Genomic DNA, 22,150 nt, shown 5'->3' with positions numbered 1-22,150 from the left:
CGTTGGTCCCATGTCAATCGGATGAAGTTGAAAAATTAACATTACGAAGTTTCTCTGGGACGTACTGATTCCGAATAATGAAGTTGAAAAATTAACGTTCCGAAATACGCTAATTACGCTAACAGAAGCACTGGCGCTGCGAAGCGCTAGAGGGAGCGCTGCGCTCCCTCCCTTCGATTCCCTCCCTCTTCTGCTAGCGTTTCTGCGCTAATACGCTAATTTTAAAACCCGAAGTTTTTTAAAATTTAAGGTGTGCTGTAGTTGCTCTGAGACGTACTGATTCCGAATATGCCTTTGGTTTTTCTCTGCGATGAGTAATTCTCGAGTTATAAGAGGACAAACAAACATACTTTACTGCTTTATATATATAGAAGTTGGTACGATTCGGCCAAGGAATCCCAGAGATAATTGCAATTAAGTGAGCCGTGACGTCACGGAACGCGCCGCCGGTAATATATTATAATTTATGGTAATCTATGCAGCACGACATGGTCATCACGGAAAACAAGGCGCCTTTGCCGGTGCAAAACGGCTCTCCCAGGGGTCAAACTCGGTATCGTTGTGAGCGCACGGTTCAGCCCTTCAAGAAAACGTTTATTTTGTAAAAATCGAACCACGCGTTAAAATGATATGACTGGTTTTGTTCGCCGGCACGTCGGCGCTCGAATCGGCTCGCAATAAAATCCAACACGTCCTTTGTCGGGGTCATCTGAACCAACCACGGGGCCTTGAAGGCTGTGACTGGTCTCAAAAGTTAGGTCTCGATCATATCTCGTAATGCTGGAAGCTGCACGTCTCTGTGATAATCTTGTGGACCATGACAAGAGATCATGCGAGTCGCTCGCAATGGCTTCAAGCACTTCCGCATTCGACTATTTCATGAACGCCATACGCCCCGCCCATCAAAGCGCGTACGGATTAAACGAACATACAGAGGCCCATGTGTCGTCATTTGCGCATGCGCCAAAGTCTTTGCAGGAACATGAAGCATCGGAACAGCGCATTTGCGCATGCGCAAGAGTGAGAACCGCCTGTGCACCATTACGCTAACAGAAGCGCTGGCGCTGCGAAGCGCTAGAGGGAGCGCTCCGCTCCCTCCCTTCGATTCCCTCCCTCTTCTGCTAGCGCTTCTGCGCTAATACGCTAATTTTAAAACCCGAAGTTTTTAAAAATTTACGGTGTGCTGTAGTTGCTCTGAGACGTACTGATTCCGAATATGCCTTTGGTTTTTCTCTGCGATGAGTAGTTCTCGAGTTATAAGAGGACAAACAAACAAACATACTTTACTGCTTTATATATACAGATTAGAATTACCAGTTATAACCCTTTAGAATTAAACACTGTGGGTTAGAAGGTTTAATCTCCATTTTTGATGGACGGGCGGATGAAAGGAAGGACATAGCCAAATAATTAAGCGGCTGTGCCTATTTAAAAATATTTCAGTACAATAGCAACGTATTGTCGCAGTTCAGCCCCTCAGCATAACCGTTAAACAGTCAGGTGACTAAGTAGGAATGATGCAGCCCAGCATAGCCAGAACTAGACTGCCCGCGAAAGGGCCAGGGTATCGTTTCATTAGCAATCAGCCGGCAAGCCAATCGTTCTGTATAAACCATCTTGCAAGGTGCTCGCTGTCATATGAGATGAGAGCACAGCCCCAAGGAAGGAAGCGGGGTGCGCGAGTGGAAGGGAGAGCAGTGAAGCCAGGCCGAAGCTTGATGGTGATATCATCTCCTAACTTCAGACTTGGATTCATCTTATTACATGGATTGGTGGCAGCGAAAGGCGAACCCACGAACCCGATTGGAAGCCCATCTACGGATACTTAGCCAAGCGCACAATGGTGGAATGGCGGATGATGCCGCACATGGATTTGACCAGCGCCAACCTTGGTGAAGCCTTCGCGCTATTCAGAAAGTGTACACAGCTGTACTTTTCCGTGTAGGACATAGCAGTTGACAAACAAATAGACCACCTTCTCCGATCAGGGGAGGAAGGCCTGAGACGCTACAGTTTGTGGGACCTTGATAACGCCGAAAGCACAATGCCTAACAAAGTGATGCCAGCGATTGTTTGGCAGCATTATAAAGCTGAACTGAAACACCAGGACAATTACCATGTGGCTCATTTCTGTTTACAACGATTTAAGCAGGCTGACAATGAAACCATGGACCATTTCATCTCCAGATGCCGCCAGCAAGCGAGCAAATGAAAGTTCAAGTCACATGAGGCGATGAGCGCCTAATAGAACAGCCAATTGTGGGGATGCAGTTTCAGGAGCTACAGAAACAGCTCCTAGCAAAGGAACACACTCACGCTGGGCAAAGCCCTGGAAATAAGTTGGACACATGAGGCCTCTGTCACTCACATGCAACAATTCATCCAGACCCAACAGGTAACCAATTTTGTCCACACCATTGGGCACCACCAAAAAGAGTGTCGCTTCTGTGGAAGACAACATCGACCCCAGCCCCGACACCGATGCCCAGCATTGGGCTCAACTTGTGAGACATGCGCAAAACAAAACCACTGGAAGGCCATCTGCATCGAGGCAAGAACGAGGCCGGCAGACAACCTGCCGAGAGACCAGTGGGCACAAATCCTTTCCCTGAAAGCCCATCCACACCTTGGGGAGAGATGGAGAACCCACAGGGACTGCGACACGTTGAGCTTCACCACCATCAAAATCCACAGCCAGACCATCGATTCCCAGCGAGAGATTTTCACCGACTTGGCCATTTCACTACCTGACCGAGCTGATGTTCACTCCCTGAGGGTCAATGTCGACACTGGGGCAGAGGGCAATACATTGCCCCTTCGGATAGGCAAATGGGCAAATATATCACAATATAGGATAGGATATAGGATAGGCAAATGTATCCCCAAAACATCGACTCATCTAGGCTACCTCAACCTGCCCGAGTTCAAGAGAAACCCCATACAGTACTAACAGCCTACAATGGCTCGCAAATTCAGTAATTGGGCACCCTTATGGTCCCCTGTAAGAAAAGGAATACCCAGTGGATTGATGCTGAGTTTTTCATAGTCAAGGTCACTGGCCCTGCGATCCTCAGCCTGCCCACCCATAGGAACCTTAAACTCCTCACCCTCCACTGCTCAATGAAAGAGAACTGTGCAAGCGACAAGCCAGTCAACACGTTGGACTACCAGCTGCCCACTTATCTGGACCAATTTGACAATACCGGCAACTTTCTAGGCCAGTATCACATTGTGGTGTATATACCCCAGTGTTCCCCCTGTAATACACACACCACGGCGATGCCCCAACCAGATGATAGATGAAGTAAAGTCAGATCTGGACATAATGCTGAGAAAAGACATCATACGAAAGGTCGACAAGGCGACAGACTGGGTCAGCAATCTCACCTACGTGCAGAAAGAAAAGGGCAAAATTAGGCTATGTCTGGACCCAAAAGACTCGAATAACGCCATCAAGAGGTGTCACCACCGTACCACGTACCACGCTTGAAGAGCTGACTCATAAGTTTGCAGGCTCAAAGGTTTTCTCCAAGCTGGATACCAAAAATGGGTACTAGTCAATCAAGCTTGATCATCCCACCCAGCTGCTCATGACCTTCAACTTGCCATATGGTTGTTACTGCTTCCAGCGAATGCAGCTTGGACTTGTGATGTCACAAGATGTCTTCCAGGCCAAGATGGACCAAATTATTGAGCAATGCCAGGTGTCATCGGCATTACACATGATGTTGCTATTTACGGCAAAACGGAGCAAGAACATGACTGAAACCTTCACCACCTCACGAGAACAGCTGCCAGATTCAGCCTGCAGTTCAACAGCGACATGTGCAGCATCAAAAAGCCACAGATTCACTTTTTCGGTCTCATCATAGCAAGGTGCCCACCCAGACCCAAGAAAAGTAGAGGCGATCCAGAGCTTACCGGACCCGAAAAACTCTGAACTTCACAAGGCACTAGGTATCATTATGTATATGGGCTCCTTTATACCAAAGCTGTCTGACCTCACAGCTCCGCTTCATGAACTGGTTAAATCAGAGCAAATAGAATGGACAGCTAGCCACAGCCAGGCTTTCCAAAATGTCAAGGACACCATCTACCCTGAGACCTGCCTCACATACTATGGCATGGTATCATTGAACCATGTGTAAGACTGGAAGGATTATGGCTAATCACGTTGCATGCACCATTATGTTGCCACCGCATACGAAGCTCTTGCGGGCGTTGCATGTGCTCGTGTGAGCGTTGTGGTGTTTGTCTTTGCACTTTTCATTTCCCCGTCTTGTCTGCGTGTTATTTTCCTTTTTTGTCTTTGTTCGTCCTGCATTTTCGTTCACCTCTCCCTTCCTGCTTTTCCCTTCCTGCTTCCCGCGGCCTCGCCCTCCAGGCAGGTAGGTATCATCGTGCCTCCCAGCAACCACCTCCCTCCCTCCCCTCATTCCTAGTGTTGCCCCCAACCCCTCCCCAGGACCTCAGCATGGCGAGCAGGCACCATAACTGCATCCGGTTTGTGTATGCAAAGGGAGGAGCTGTACCATCAAGCGAGGTATTTGGTCGGTTGGTTGTTTTGAATGTGTTGAGGTTCAAGGCTGCGGATTTTTTCTGCATCCCTGTGGGTCTGATGTGTGTCCTTCCAGATCTCCGGGAGGCTTGCACAGTTCTGGGTGTGGTGGAATGCTCTTGGTCAGCATTTTTTAAACCTTTTCGTTGCAATAAAAAAGCTGCGTTAAAGCCAAGTTGTTAGGCACAGTGCATGATTCACCATGGCCCGTGTTGCACTGTGTTTATCTGAGAAAGTGTTCACATCGACTTTGATTTTAAACTCAAAATTTATATTCAAAAGTCACAAGTGGGTTTTTTATTCGAAAGACTATTTATACCGCTTAGTTAGTTCAGATTTCTGACAATGATTAGAAATCATTTTGAAATTTGACTAATTTGTTACATATGGGACTAACCAGAAAAGCCAAACTTCATCTATCCTCACACATTAATTTCGCGAAAACCCTGCATGAACATCATAACGTACTTGTGAAATCTTTCCACATCCTTTTCTCGAACGATTGGTACAATTTGCTGTCATGGCAACAGTCGTCCATTTTGTAGCCAGAGCAGTAAAATGAGAGGTTCAAATAAATCAAAGTTGAGGCAAGTAGCCGACAGCCCGCTGGTCGAAGTAGAGTCCCAAGATGGCTACGAGTGGGGTTCCAAGATGGCTACGAGTGGGGTTCCAAGATGGCTACGAGTGGGGTTCCAAGATGGCTACGAGTGGGGTTCCAAGATGGCTACGAGTGGGGTTCCAAGATGGCTACGAGTGGGGTTCCAAGATGGCTACGAGTGGGGTTCCAAGATGGCTACGAGTGGGGTTCCAAGATGGCTACGAGTGGGGTTCCAAGATGGCTACGAGTGGGGTCCCAAGATGGCTACGAGTGGGGTCCCAAGATGGCTACGAGTGGGGTCCCAAGATGGCTACGAGTGGGGTCCCAAGATGGCTACGAGTGGGGTCCCAAGGTGGCTACGAGTGGGGTCCCAAGGTGGCTACGAGTGGGGTCCCAAGATGGCTACGAGTGGGGTCTCAAGATGGCTACGAGCTTGGTAGAGACAAATTCAAACCGCTCATATTTCCAGTCATATAATTAACCAGTTCAATGCATTGTAGACATGGACACCGCCATGTTGTTAAGCGGTGTTCAGTTGGAGAGCTTGCTTGAGCGCTTTGAATCAAACAAGCCACTTGGCAAGCTGTTTGCTAACGGAACATAGCACTGATAAAGAGTAAAAATATATTTACCCGCGCTCCTAGTCCTACTTCTCCAACCATTACACTGCTTCATGGAGGATTACATGATAAAGAACAAGAAAGACACCTATTTATTCTGCACCGATCGCTGTTCATTTCAATCGGGATTAAAATGAAAAACGCGACGAGCAGGTACATAAACTAAAGCGACTTACAGGAACACACATTTGGAAGGCCGCAGGATCCGTTTCCACAGGAAACTGAACCACGACCCGCACCTCACCCTCTTTATTTGGATAAAACGAGCACGAAAACTAAACTTCATTTAAACTTCGTACGCACGAAAATAAAACACCTGTAGTTGAGTAAAACAACACAATTTCAAAATTGCATGATTAAAATAATCAGAAAAACCTCAAGCTTGCACAAAATGGTGACGACACTTCCGCTCATCGCAATATTTTATCACGTTCACGTCGAATTGTATGGGCACTTACTTCTCTTTTGATCCAAACCTCATGTCCAAACCACAGGAAGAGGACACCAAAGAAGCACTGCGATTGGTCAATGTCTGCAACACAACAATGACACCGAGGTCCGCCTATTGGCTACTTTTCCTAGAGCTACTGCACGACAGAGTCATCGCATAATCTACGAGTGTCTATATATAAAAACGAGTAGGGTATGCTTATGCGTATACAATAACAAACCGTGCCTCGCACGTCGGCATATAATAAATAGAAGCTTTATGATTATAGGCAAACATCACCACCCTATTGCTAGATATAAATTTAGGGTTTTTTTCCTTTTTATTACCCTCGCCAGAGGAGAGGTTATTGCATTTGAGTCTGTTTGTTATTTGCCGGAAAGTATGTTGGTTGGTTGGTTTGTCTCTCCGTCTGTCTGTCTCTTTGTGCGCAGCACTTCAACATCGTTGCACATAGCATCGCCATACTTTACACACATATTTACCTTGCCCTGGAATAGACTAGACTGTGCCCAATTTTTAACTCGTCAAGCTCAAGGTCACCAAAAACGTGAAATCAGGGGGGTCGAGTTTTCATTTAAAATATATTTCAAACCACTACGAGTACCCGACTGCAAAGCCGCAATGAGCCGGCGAAGCCAGAGCCTCTTGCCACTATTTTACCCATCACTATGGCATCAGTAGGTTCGGTAGTGGGTAGTAGGTAGGTGTAGTAGGTACCGTACCTAGATCAAAATGACACCATTTGCATTCTGGATGAGATTTAAATTTATAAAATTTCCTTCTCGATTAATTCGGTGAATTCCGTCTCAAGGCTGGTTAAAAAAATTCCTGTTTATCATCACTTTTTTTCAAAAAAGTGGGTAGAGAGGGAGGGGTTTTTTTTGTTTGTTTTTCAGAGTGAAATTTGAATGGATTATTCAACGCACAATATGTTTTTTTCTGAAATATACTTGATCGGACATACATGATGAATCATGTTATGATTTCTAAACTAGTAAACCTTCGTATGTACGCACTGTGAGAAAAAACTAGAGAAAACTGAGTGAGAAAAAAGAGGAAAAAACTGTGAGAAAAAACTGTGAGTTAACCTTCGTATGTCAAATAAAGAAAATAAGGAAACCTACGTCACATTGAGTTCTGTTTACTTTTAATATTCGCTGATACATATAACAATGGGAGACCAAAACTTCCGCTTTTAAAAATAATGTCCAGTTGCCATACACGTATCTATCAGCAGCTATTGCCATAGCATTCATAGATGTTTGACTCGATTTCCTCGCCACGAAATATCACTTCATGGTACCGGTACATGCATATTGAGCAGTTTGGCAGACATGGAAGAGGACATTAACCACATCAAAAGAATGTCTAATTCGCGTTTATACATCTATCTATCAGCAGCTACTGCTATTATAGCACTCATAGATGTATCTATATATCAGCAGCTACTGCTATTATAGCACTCATAGATGTATCTATATATCAGCAGCTACTGCTATTATAGCACTCATAGATGTATCTATCTATCAGCAGCTACTGCTATTATAGCACTCATAGATGTATCTATATATCAGCAGCTACTGCTATTATAGCACTCATAGATTTGTCTATCTATCAGCAGCTACTGCTATTATAGCACTCATACATGTATCTATCTATCAGCAGCTACTGCTATTATAGCACTCAAAGATGTATCTATCTATCAGCAGCTACTGCTATTATAGCACTCATAGATGTATCTATCTATCAGCAGCTACTGCTATTATAGCACTCAAAGATGTATCTATCTATCAGCAGCTACTGCTATTATAGCACTCATAGATGTATCTATCTATCAGGAGCTACTGCTATTATAGCACTCATAGATGTATCTATATATCAGCAGCTACTGCTATTATAGCACTCATAGATGTATCTATCTATCAGCAGCTACTGCTATTATAGCACTCATAGATGTATCTATCTATCAGCAGCTACTGCTATTATAGCACTCAAAGATGTATCTATCTATCAGCAGCTACTGCTATTATAGCACTCATAGATGTATCTATCTATCAGCAGCTACTGCTATTATAGCACTCATAGATGTATCTATCTATCAGCAGCTACTGCTATTATAGCACTCATAGATGTATCGATATATCAGCAGCTACTGCTATTATAGCACTGAAAGATGTATCTATCTATCAGCAGCTACTGCTATTATAGCACTCATAGATGTATCTATCTATCAGCAGCTACTGCTATTATAGCACTCAAAGATGTATCTATCTATCAGCAGCTACTGCTATTATAGCACTCATAGATGTATCTATCTATCAGCAGCTACTGCTATTATAGCACTCAAAGATGTATCTATCTATCAGCAGCTACTGCTATTATAGCACTCAAAGATGTATCTATCTATCAGCAGCTACTGCTATTATAGCACTCAAAGATGTATCTATCTATCAACAGCTACTGCTATTATAGCACTCATAGATGTATCTATCTATCAACAGCTACTGCTATTATAGCACTCATAGATGTATCTATCTATCAACAGCAACTGCTATTACAGCACTCATAGATGTATCTATCTATCAGCAGCTACTGCTATTATAGCACTCATACATGTATCTATCTATCAGCAGCTACTGCTATTATAGCACTCAAAGATGTATCTATCTATCAGCAGCTACTGCTATTATAGCACTCATAGATGTATCTATCTATCAGCAGCTACTGCTATTATAGCACTCAAAGATGTATCTATCTATCAGCAGCTACTGCTATTATAGCACTCATAGATGTATCTATCTATCAGCAGCTACTGCTATTATAGCACTCATAGATGTATCTATATATCAGCAGCTACTGCTATTATAGCACTCATAGATGTATCTATCTATCAGCAGCTACTGCTATTATAGCACTCATAGATGTATCTATCTGTCAGCAGTTACTGCTATTATAGCACTCAAAGATGTATCTATCTATCAGCAGCTACTGCTATTATAGCACTCATAGATGTATCTATCTATGAGCAGCAACTGCTATTATAGCACTCATAGATGTATCTATATATCAGCAGCTACTGCTATTATAGCACTCATAGATGTATCTATCTATCAGCAGCTACTGCTATTATAGCACTCAAAGATGTATCTATCTATCAGCAGCTACTGCTATTATAGCACTCATAGATGTATCTATCTATCAGCAGCTACTGCTATTATAGCACTCATAGATGTATCTATCTATCAGCAGCTACTGCTATTATAGCACTCATAGATGTATCGATATATCAGCAGCTACTGCTATTATAGCACTCAAAGATGTATCTATCTATCAGCAGCTACTGCTATTATAGCACTCATAGATGTATCTATCTATCAGCAGCTACTGCTATTATAGCACTCAAAGATGTATCTATCTATCAGCAGCTACTGCTATTATAGCACTCATAGATGTATCTATCTATCAGCAGCTACTGCTATTATAGCACTCAAAGATGTATCTATCTATCAGCAGCTTCTGCTATTATAGCACTCAAAGATGTATCTATCTATCAGCAGCTACTGCTATTATAGCACTCAAAGATGTATCTATCTATCAGCAGCTACTGCTATTATAGCACTCAAAGATGTATCTATCTATCAGCAGCGACTGCTATTATAGCACTCAAAGATGTATCTATCTATCAGCAGCTACTGCTATTATAGCACTCAAAGATGTATCTATCTATCAGCAGCTACTGCTATTATAGCACTCAAAGATGTATCTATCTATCCAGCTACTGCTATTATAGCACTCATAGATGTATCTATCTATCAGCAGCGACTGCTATTATAGCACTCAAAGATGTATCTATCTATCAGCAGCTACTGCTATTATAGCACTCAAAGATGTATCTATCTATCAGCAGCTACTGCTATTATAGCACTCAAAGATGTATCTATCTATCAGCAGCTACTGCTATTATAGCACTCATAGATGTATCTATCTATCAGCAGCTACTGCAATTATAGCACTCAAAGATGTATCTATCTATCAGCAGCTACTGCTATTATAGCACTCATAGATGCATCTATCTATCAGCAGCTACTGCTATTATAGCACTCATAGATGTATCGATATATCAGCAGCTACTGCTATTATAGCACTCATAGATGTATCTATCTATCAGCAGCTACTGCTATTATAGCACTCAAAGATGTATCTATCTATCAGCAGCTTCTGCTATTATAGCAATCAAAGATGTATCTATCTATCAGCAGCTACTGCTATTATAGCACTCAAAGATGTATCTATCTATCAGCAGCTACTGCTATTATAGCACTCAAAGATGTATCTATCTATCAGCAGCGACTGCTATTATAGCACTCAAAGATGTATCTATCTATCAGCAGCTACTGCTATTATAGCACTCAAAGATGTATCTATCTATCAGCAGCTACTGCTATTATAGCACTCAAAGATGTATCTATCTATCCAGCTACTGCTATTATAGCACTCATAGATGTATCTATCTATCAGCAGCTACTGCTATTATAGAACTCAAAGATGTATCTATCTATCAGCAGCTACTGCTATTATAGCACTCATAGATGTATCTATCTATCAGCAGCGACTGCTATTATAGCACTCAAAGATGTATCTATCTATCAGCAGCTACTGCTATTATAGCACTCAAAGATGTATCTATCTATCAGCAGCTACTGCTATTATAGCACTCAAAGATGTATCTATCTATCAGCAGCTACTGCTATTATAGCACTCATAGATGTATCTATCTATCAGCAGCTACTGCAATTATAGCACTCAAAGATGTATCTATCTATCAGCAGCTACTGCTATTATAGCACTCATAGATGCATCTATCTATCAGCAGCTACTGCTATTATAGCACTCACAGATGTATCGATATATCAGCAGCTACTGCTATTATAGCACTCAAAGATGTATCTATCTATCAGCAGCTACTGCTATTATAGCACTCATAGATGTATCGATATATCAGCAGCTACTGCTATTATAGCACTCATAGATGTATCGATATATCAGCAGCTACTGCGATTATAGCACTCAAAGATGTATCTATATATCAGCAGCTACTGCTATTATAGCACTCAAAGATGTATCTATCTATCAGCAGCTACTGCTATTATAGCACTCAAAGATGTATCTATCTATCAGCAGCTACTGCTATTATAGCACTCATAGATGTATCGATATATCAGCAGCTACTGCTATTATAGCACTCATAGATGTATCTATCTATCAGCAGCTACTGTTATTATAGCACTCATAGATGTATCTATCTATCAGCAGCTCCTGCTATTATAGCACTCATAGATGTATCTATCTATCAGCAGCTACTGCTATTATAGCACTCAAATATGTATCGATATATCAGCAGCTACTGCTATTATAGCACTCATAGATGTATCTATCTATCAGCAGCTCCTGCTATTATAGCACTCATAGATGTATCGATATATCAGCAGCTACTGCTATTATAGCACTCATAGTTGTATCGATATATCAGCAGCTACTGCTATTATAGCACTCATAGATGTATCTATCTATCAGCAGCTACTGCTATTATAGCACTCATAGATTTATCTATCTATCAGCAGCTACTGCTATTATAGCACTCATAGATGTATCTATCTATCAGCAGCTACTGCTATTACAGCACTCATAGATGTATCTATCTATCAGCAGCTACTGCTATTATAGCACTCAAAGATGTATCTGTCTATCAGCAGCTACTGCTATTATAGCACTCAAAGATGTATCTATCTATCAGCAGCTACTGCTATTATAGCACTCATAGATGTATCTATCTATCAGCAGCTACTGCTATTATAGCACTCATAGATGTATCTATCTATCAGCAGCTACTGCTATTATAGCACTCAAAGATGTATCTATCTATCAGCAGCTACTGCTATTATAGCACTCATAGATGTATCTATCTATCAGCAGCTACTGCTATTATAGCACTCAAAGATGTATCTATCTATCAGCAGCTACTGCTATTATAGCACTCATAGATGTATCTATCTATCAGCAGCTACTGCTATTATAGCACTCAAAGATGTATCTATCTATCAGCAGCTTCTGCTATTATAGCACTCAAAGATGTATCTATCTATCAGCAGCTACTGCTATTATAGCACTCAAAGATGTATCTATCTATCAGCAGCTACTGCTATTATAGCACTCAAAGATGTATCTATCTATCAGCAGCGACTGCTATTATAGCACTCAAAGATGTATCTATCTATCAGCAGCTACTGCTATTATAGCACTCAAAGATGTATCTATCTATCAGCAGATACTGCTATTATAGCACTCAAAGATGTATCTATCTATCCAGCTACTGCTATTATAGCACTCATAGATGTATCTATCTATCAGCAGCGACTGCTATTATAGCACTCAAAGATGTATCTATCTATCAGCAGCTACTGCTATTATAGCACTCAAAGATGTATCTATCTATCAGCAGCTACTGCTATTATAGCACTCAAAGATGTATCTATCTATCAGCAGCTACTGCTATTATAGCACTCATAGATGTATCTATCTATCAGCAGCTACTGCAATTATAGCACTCAAAGATGTATCTATCTATCAGCAGCTACTGCTATTATAGCACTCATAGATGCATCTATCTATCAGCAGCTACTGCTATTATAGCACTCATAGATGTATCGATATATCAGCAGCTACTGCTATTATAGCACTCATAGATGTATCTATCTATCAGCAGCTACTGCTATTATAGCACTCAAAGATGTATCTATCTATCAGCAGCTTCTGCTATTATAGCAATCAAAGATGTATCTATCTATCAGCAGCTACTGCTATTATAGCACTCAAAGATGTATCTATCTATCAGCAGCTACTGCTATTATAGCACTCAAAGATGTATCTATCTATCAGCAGCGACTGCTATTATAGCACTCAAAGATGTATCTATCTATCAGCAGCTACTGCTATTATAGCACTCAAAGATGTATCTATCTATCAGCAGCTACTGCTATTATAGCACTCAAAGATGTATCTATCTATCCAGCTACTGCTATTATAGCACTCATAGATGTATCTATCTATCAGCAGCTACTGCTATTATAGCACTCAAAGATGTATCTATCTATCAGCAGCTACTGCTATTATAGCACTCATAGATGTATCTATCTATCAGCAGCGACTGCTATTATAGCACTCAAAGATGTATCTATCTATCAGCAGCTACTGCTATTATAGCACTCAAAGATGTATCTATCTATCAGCAGCTACTGCTATTATAGCACTCAAAGATGTATCTATCTATCAGCAGCTACTGCTATTATAGCACTCATAGATGTATCTATCTATCAGCAGCTACTGCAATTATAGCACTCAAAGATGTATCTATCTATCAGCAGCTACTGCTATTATAGCACTCATAGATGCATCTATCTATCAGCAGCTACTGCTATTATAGCACTCACAGATGTATCGATATATCAGCAGCTACTGCTATTATAGCACTCAAAGATGTATCTATCTATCAGCAGCTACTGCTATTATAGCACTCATAGATGTATCGATATATCAGCAGCTACTGCTATTATAGCACTCATAGATTTATCTATCTATCAGCAGCTACTGCTATTATAGCACTCATAGATGTATCTATCTATCAGCAGCTACTGCTATTACAGCACTCATAGATGTATCTATCTATCAGCAGCTACTGCTATTATAGCACTCATAGATGTATCTATCTATCAGCAGCTACTGCTATTATAGCACTCAAAGATGTATCTATCTATCAGCAGCTACTGCTATTATAGCACTCATAGATGTATCTATCTATCAGCAGCTACTGCTATTATAGCACTCAAAGATGTATCTATCTATCAGCAGCTTCTGCTATTATAGCACTCAAAGATGTATCTATCTATCAGCAGCTACTGCTATTATAGCACTCAAAGATGTATCTATCTATCAGCAGCTACTGCTATTATAGCACTCAAAGATGTATCTATCTATCAGCAGCGACTGCTATTATAGCACTCAAAGATGTATCTATCTATCAGCAGCTACTGCTATTATAGCACTCAAAGATGTATCTATCTATCAGCAGCTACTGCTATTATAGCACTCAAAGATGTATCTATCTATCCAGCTACTGCTATTATAGCACTCATAGATGTATCTATCTATCAGCAGCGACTGCTATTATAGCACTCAAAGATGTATCTATCTATCAGCAGCTACTGCTATTATAGCACTCAAAGATGTATCTATCTATCAGCAGCTACTGCTATTATAGCACTCAAAGATGTATCTATCTATCAGCAGCTACTGCTATTATAGCACTCATAGATGTATCTATCTATCAGCAGCTACTGCAATTATAGCACTCAAAGATGTATCTATCTATCAGCAGCTACTGCTATTATAGCACTCATAGATGCATCTATCTATCAGCAGCTACTGCTATTATAGCACTCATAGATGTATCGATATATCAGCAGCTACTGCTATTATAGCACTCATAGATGTATCTATCTATCAGCAGCTACTGCTATTATAGCACTCAAAGATGTATCTATCTATCAGCAGCTTCTGCTATTATAGCAATCAAAGATGTATCTATCTATCAGCAGCTACTGCTATTATAGCACTCAAAGATGTATCTATCTATCAGCAGCTACTGCTATTATAGCACTCAAAGATGTATCTATCTATCAGCAGCGACTGCTATTATAGCACTCAAAGATGTATCTATCTATCAGCAGCTACTGCTATTATAGCACTCAAAGATGTATCTATCTATCAGCAGCTACTGCTATTATAGCACTCAAAGATGTATCTATCTATCCAGCTACTGCTATTATAGCACTCATAGATGTATCTATCTATCAGCAGCTACTGCTATTATAGCACTCAAAGATGTATCTATCTATCAGCAGCTACTGCTATTATAGCACTCATAGATGTATCTATCTATCAGCAGCGACTGCTATTATAGCACTCAAAGATGTATCTATCTATCAGCAGCTACTGCTATTATAGCACTCAAAGATGTATCTATCTATCAGCAGCTACTGCTATTATAGCACTCAAAGATGTATCTATCTATCAGCAGCTACTGCTATTATAGCACTCATAGATGTATCTATCTATCAGCAGCTACTGCAATTATAGCACTCAAAGATGTATCTATCTATCAGCAGCTACTGCTATTATAGCACTCATAGATGCATCTATCTATCAGCAGCTACTGCTATTATAGCACTCACAGATGTATCGATATATCAGCAGCTACTGCTATTATAGCACTCAAAGATGTATCTATCTATCAGCAGCTACTGCTATTATAGCACTCATAGATGTATCGATATATCAGCAGCTACTGCTATTATAGCACTCATAGATGTATCGATATATCAGCAGCTACTGCGATTATAGCACTCAAAGATGTATCTATATATCAGCAGCTACTGCTATTATAGCACTCAAAGATGTATCTATCTATCAGCAGCTACTGCTATTATAGCACTCAAAGATGTATCTATCTATCAGCAGCTACTGCTATTATAGCACTCATAGATGTATCGATATATCAGCAGCTACTGCTATTATAGCACTCATAGATGTATCTATCTATCAGCAGCTACTGTTATTATAGCACTCATAGATGTATCTATCTATCAGCAGCTCCTGCTATTATAGCACTCATAGATGTATCTATCTATCAGCAGCTACTGCTATTATAGCACTCAAAGATGTATCGATATATCAGCAGCTACTGCTATTATAGCACTCATAGATGTATCTATCTATCAGCAGCTCCTGCTATTATAGCACTCATAGATGTATCGATATATCAGCAGCTACTGCTATTATAGCACTCATAGTTGTATCGATATATCAGCAGCTACTGCTATTATAGCACTCATAGATGTATCTATCTATCAGCAGCTACTGCTATTATAGCACTCATAGATTTATCTATCTATCAGCAGCTACTGCTATTATAGCACTCATAGATGTATCTATCTATCAGCAGCTACTGCTATTACAGCACTCATAGATGTATCTATCTATCAGCAGCTACTGCTATTATAGCACTCAAAGATGTATCTGTCTATCAGCAGCTACTGCTATTATAGCACTCAAAGATGTATCTATCTATCAGCAGCTACTGCTATTATAGCACTCATAGATGTATCTATCTATCAGCAGCTACTGCTATTATAGCACTCATAGATGTATCTATCTATCAGCAGCTACTGCTATTATAGCACTCAAAGATGTATCTATCTATCAGCAGCTACTGCTATTATAGCACTCATAGATGTATCTATCTATCAGCAGCTACTGCTATTATAGCACTCAAAGATGTATCCATCTATCAGCAGCTACTGCTATTATAGCACTCAAAGATGTATCTATCTATCAGCAGCTACTGCTATTATAGCACTCAAAGATGTATCTATCTCTGAGCAGCTACTGCTATTATAGCACTCATAGATGTATCTATCTATGAGCGGCTACTGCTATTATAGCACTCATAGATGTATCTATCTATCAGCATCTACTGCTATTATAGCACTCATAGATGAATCTATCTATGAGCAGCTACTGCTATTATAGCACTCATAGATGAATCTATCTATGAGCAGCTACTGCTATTATAGCACTCATAGATGTATCTATCTATCAGCAGCTACTGCTATTATAGCACTCAAAGATGTATCGATATATCAGCAGCTACTGCTATTATAGCACTCATAGATGAATCTATCTATGAGCAGCTACTGCTATTATAGCACTCGTAGATGTATGTATATCTATCTATCAGCAGCTACTGCTATTATAGCACTCATAGATGTATCTATCTATCAGCAGCTACTGCTATTATAGCACTCATAGATGTATCTATCTATCAGCAGCTACTGCTATTATAGCACTCATAGATGTATCTATCTATCAGCAGCTACTGCTATTATAGCACTCATAGATGTATCTGTCTATCAGCAGCTACTGCTATTATAGCACTCAAAGCTGTATCTATCTGTCAGCAGCGACAGCTATTATAGCACTCATAGATGTATCTATCTATCAGCAGCGACTGCTATTATAGCACTCATAGATGTATCTGTCTATCAACAGCTACTGCTATTATAGCACTCATAGATGTATCTATCTATCAGCAGTTACTGCTATTATAGCACTCATAGATGTATCTATATATCAGCAGCTACTGCTATTATATCACTCATAGATGTACCTATCTATCAGCAGCTACTGCGATTATAGCACTCATAGATGTATCTATATATCAGCAGCTACTGCTATTATAGCACTCATAGATGTATCTATCTATCAGCAGCTACTGCTATTACAGCACTCAAAGATGTATCTATCTATCAGCAGCTACTGCTATTATAGCACTCATAGATGTATCTATATATCAGCAGCTACTGCTATTATATCACTCATAGATGTACCTATCTATCAGCAGCTACTGCGATTATAGCACTCATAGATGTATCTATATATCAGCAGCTACTGCTATTATAGCACTCATAGATGTATCTATCTATGAGCAGATACTGCTATTATAGCACTCATAGATGTATCTATCTATCAGCAGCTACTGCTATTATAGCACTCATAGATGTATCTATCTATCAGCAGCTACTGCTATTATAGCACTCATAGATGTATCTATATATCAGCAGCTACTGCTATTATAGCACTCAAAGATGTATCTGTCTATCAGCATCTACTGCGATTATAGCACTCATAGATGTATCTATATATCAGCAGCGACAGTTATTATAGCACTCATAGATGTATCTATCTATCAGCAGCTACTGCTATTATAGCACTCATAGATGTATCTATATATCAGCAGCTACTGCTATTATATCACTCATAGATGTACCTATCTATCAGCAGCTACTGCGATTATATCACTCATAGATGTATCTATCTATCAGCAGCTACTGCTATTATAGCACTCATAGATGTATCTATATATCAGCAGCTACTGCTATTATAGCACTCATAGATGTATCTATATATCAGGAGCTACTGCTATTATAGCACTCATAGATGTATCTATCTATCAGCAGCTACTGCTATTATAGCACTCATAGATGTATCTATCTATCAGCAGCTACTGTTATTATAGCACTCATAGATGTATCTATCTATCAGCAGCTCCTGCTATTATAGCACTCATAGATGTATCTATCTATCAGCAGCTACTGCTATTATAGCACTCAAAGATGTATCGATATATCAGCAGCTACTGCTATTATAGCACTCATAGATGTATCTATCTATCAGCAGCTCCTGCTATTATAGCACTCATAGATGTATCGATATATCAGCAGCTACTGCTATTATAGCACTCATAGTTGTATCGATATATCAGCAGCTACTGCTATTATAGCACTCATAGATGTATCTATCTATCAGCAGCTACTGCTATTATAGCACTCATAGATTTATCTATCTATCAGCAGCTACTGCTATTATAGCACTCATAGATGTATCTATCTATCAGCAGCTACTGCTATTACAGCACTCATAGATGTATCTATCTATCAGCAGCTACTGCTATTATAGCACTCAAAGATGTATCTGTCTATCAGCAGCTACTGCTATTATAGCACTCAAAGATGTATCTATCTATCAGCAGCTACTGCTATTATAGCACTCATAGATGTATCTATCTATCAGCAGCTACTGCTATTATAGCACTCATAGATGTATCTATCTATCAGCAGCTACTGCTATTATAGCACTCAAAGATGTATCTATCTATCAGCAGCTACTGCTATTATAGCACTCATAGATGTATCTATCTATCAGCAGCTACTGCTATTATAGCACTCAAAGATGTATCTATCTATCAGCAGCTACTGCTATTATAGCACTCATAGATGTATCTATCTATCAGCAGCTACTGCTATTATAGCACTCAAAGATGTATCTATCTATCAGCAGCTTCTGCTATTATAGCACTCAAAGATGTATCTATCTATCAGCAGCTACTGCTATTATAGCACTCAAAGATGTATCTATCTATCAGCAGCTACTGCTATTATAGCACTCAAAGATGTATCTATCTATCAGCAGCGACTGCTATTATAGCACTCAAAGATGTATCTATCTATCAGCAGCTACTGCTATTATAGCACTCAAAGATGTATCTATCTATCAGCAGCTACTGCTATTATAGCACTCAAAGATGTATCTATCTATCCAGCTACTGCTATTATAGCACTCATAGATGTATCTATCTATCAGCAGCGACTGCTATTATAGCACTCAAAGATGTATCTATCTATCAGCAGCTACTGCTATTATAGCACTCAAAGATGTATCTATCTATCAGCAGCTACTGCTATTATAGCACTCAAAGATGTATCTATCTATCAGCAGCTACTGCTATTATAGCACTCATAGATGTATCTATCTATCAGCAGCTACTGCAATTATAGCACTCAAAGATGTATCTATCTATCAGCAGCTACTGCTATTATAGCACTCATAGATGCATCTATCTATCAGCAGCTACTGCTATTATAGCACTCATAGATGTATCGATATATCAGCAGCTACTGCTATTATAGCACTCATAGATGTATCTATCTATCAGCAGCTACTGCTATTATAGCACTCAAAGATGTATCTATCTATCAGCAGCTTCTGCTATTATAGCAATCAAAGATGTATCTATCTATCAGCAGCTACTGCTATTATAGCACTCAAAGATGTATCTATCTATCAGCAGCTACTGCTATTATAGCACTCAAAGATGTATCTATCTATCAGCAGCGACTGCTATTATAGCACTCAAAGATGTATCTATCTATCAGCAGCTACTGCTATTATAGCACTCAAAGATGTATCTATCTATCAGCAGCTACTGCTATTATAGCACTCAAAGATGTATCTATCTATCCAGCTACTGCTATTATAGCACTCATAGATGTATCTATCTATCAGCAGCTACTGCTATTATAGCACTCAAAGATGTATCTATCTATCAGCAGCTACTGCTATTATAGCACTCATAGATGTATCTATCTATCAGCAGCGACTGCTATTATAGCACTCAAAGATGTATCTATCTATCAGCAGCTACTGCTATTATAGCACTCAAAGATGTATCTATCTATCAGCAGCTACTGCTATTATAGCACTCAAAGATGTATCTATCTATCAGCAGCTACTGCTATTATAGCACTCATAGATGTATCTATCTATCAGCAGCTACTGCAATTATAGCACTCAAAGATGTATCTATCTATCAGCAGCTACTGCTATTATAGCACTCATAGATGCATCTATCTATCAGCAGCTACTGCTATTATAGCACTCACAGATGTATCGATATATCAGCAGCTACTGCTATTATAGCACTCAAAGATGTATCTATCTATCAGCAGCTACTGCTATTATAGCACTCATAGATGTATCGATATATCAGCAGCTACTGCTATTATAGCACTCATAGATGTATCGATATATCAGCAGCTACTGCGATTATAGCACTCAAAGATGTATCTATATATCAGCAGCTACTGCTATTATAGCACTCAAAGATGTATCTATCTATCAGCAGCTACTGCTATTATAGCACTCAAAGATGTATCTATCTATCAGCAGCTACTGCTATTATAGCACTCATAGATGTATCGATATATCAGCAGCTACTGCTATTATAGCACTCATAGATGTATCTATCTATCAGCAGCTACTGTTATTATAGCACTCATAGATGTATCTATCTATCAGCAGCTCCTGCTATTATAGCACTCATAGATGTATCTATCTATCAGCAGCTACTGCTATTATAGCACTCAAAGATGTATCGATATATCAGCAGCTACTGCTATTATAGCACTCATAGATGTATCTATCTATCAGCAGCTCCTGCTATTATAGCACTCATAGATGTATCGATATATCAGCAGCTACTGCTATTATAGCACTCATAGTTGTATCGATATATCAGCAGCTACTGCTATTATAGCACTCATAGATGTATCTATCTATCAGCAGCTACTGCTATTATAGCACTCATAGATTTATCTATCTATCAGCAGCTACTGCTATTATAGCACTCATAGATGTATCTATCTATCAGCAGCTACTGCTATTACAGCACTCATAGATATATCTATCTATCAGCAGCTACTGCTATTATAGCACTCAAAGATGTATCTGTCTATCAGCAGCTACTGCTATTATAGCACTCAAAGATGTATCTATCTATCAGCAGCTACTGCTATTATAGCACTCATAGATGTATCTATCTATCAGCAGCTACTGCTATTATAGCACTCATAGATGTATCTATCTATCAGCAGCTACTGCTATTATAGCACTCAAAGATGTATCTATCTATCAGCAGCTACTGCTATTATAGCACTCATAGATGTATCTATCTATCAGCAGCTACTGCTATTATAGCACTCAAAGATGTATCCATCTATCAGCAGCTACTGCTATTATAGCACTCAAAGATGTATCTATCTATCAGCAGCTACTGCTATTATAGCACTCAAAGATGTATCTATCTCTGAGCAGCTACTGCTATTATAGCACTCATAGATGTATCTATCTATGAGCGGCTACTGCTATTATAGCACTCATAGATGTATCTATCTATCAGCATCTACTGCTATTATAGCACTCATAGATGAATCTATCTATGAGCAGCTACTGCTATTATAGCACTCATAGATGAATCTATCTATGAGCAGCTACTGCTATTATAGCACTCATAGATGTATCTATCTATCAGCAGCTACTGCTATTATAGCACTCAAAGATGTATCGATATATCAGCAGCTACTGCTATTATAGCACTCATAGATGAATCTATCTATGAGCAGCTACTGCTATTA

At 39.7% G+C, this 22,150-nt stretch overlaps 1 protein-coding gene across 10 annotated transcripts in view; it reads right to left on the bottom strand.

Annotated features, from left to right (window-relative positions):
* Nucleotides 1-22,150, bottom strand: part of DCAF17 (DDB1 and CUL4 associated factor 17) — a 112,817-nt gene that overhangs the window by 70,685 nt on the left and 19,982 nt on the right. For 2 of the 10 annotated variants that reach the window (XM_068102901.2, XM_078782256.1), the window contains exon 1: nt 5,953-6,068. In XM_068102901.2, the coding sequence (XP_067959002.2) occupies nt 5,953-5,964 (12 nt within the window). In that variant the 5' untranslated portion in view covers nt 5,965-6,068. Of the gene's footprint in view, nt 1-5,952; nt 6,069-6,151; nt 6,309-22,150 lie in introns of those variants that run through there. The other 8 variants (XM_068102900.2, XM_078782257.1, XM_068102906.2 and 5 more) reach the window with 8 other exon arrangements.

Source organism: Myxine glutinosa, chromosome 7, assembly GCF_964187855.1.
Source record: "Myxine glutinosa chromosome 7, kmMyxGlut1.1, whole genome shotgun sequence".
Taxonomy (NCBI): domain Eukaryota; kingdom Metazoa; phylum Chordata; class Myxini; order Myxiniformes; family Myxinidae; genus Myxine; species Myxine glutinosa.
The sequence above is the reverse complement of the archived record's forward strand: the minus strand, read 5'-3'. Positions and strand labels throughout refer to the sequence as shown.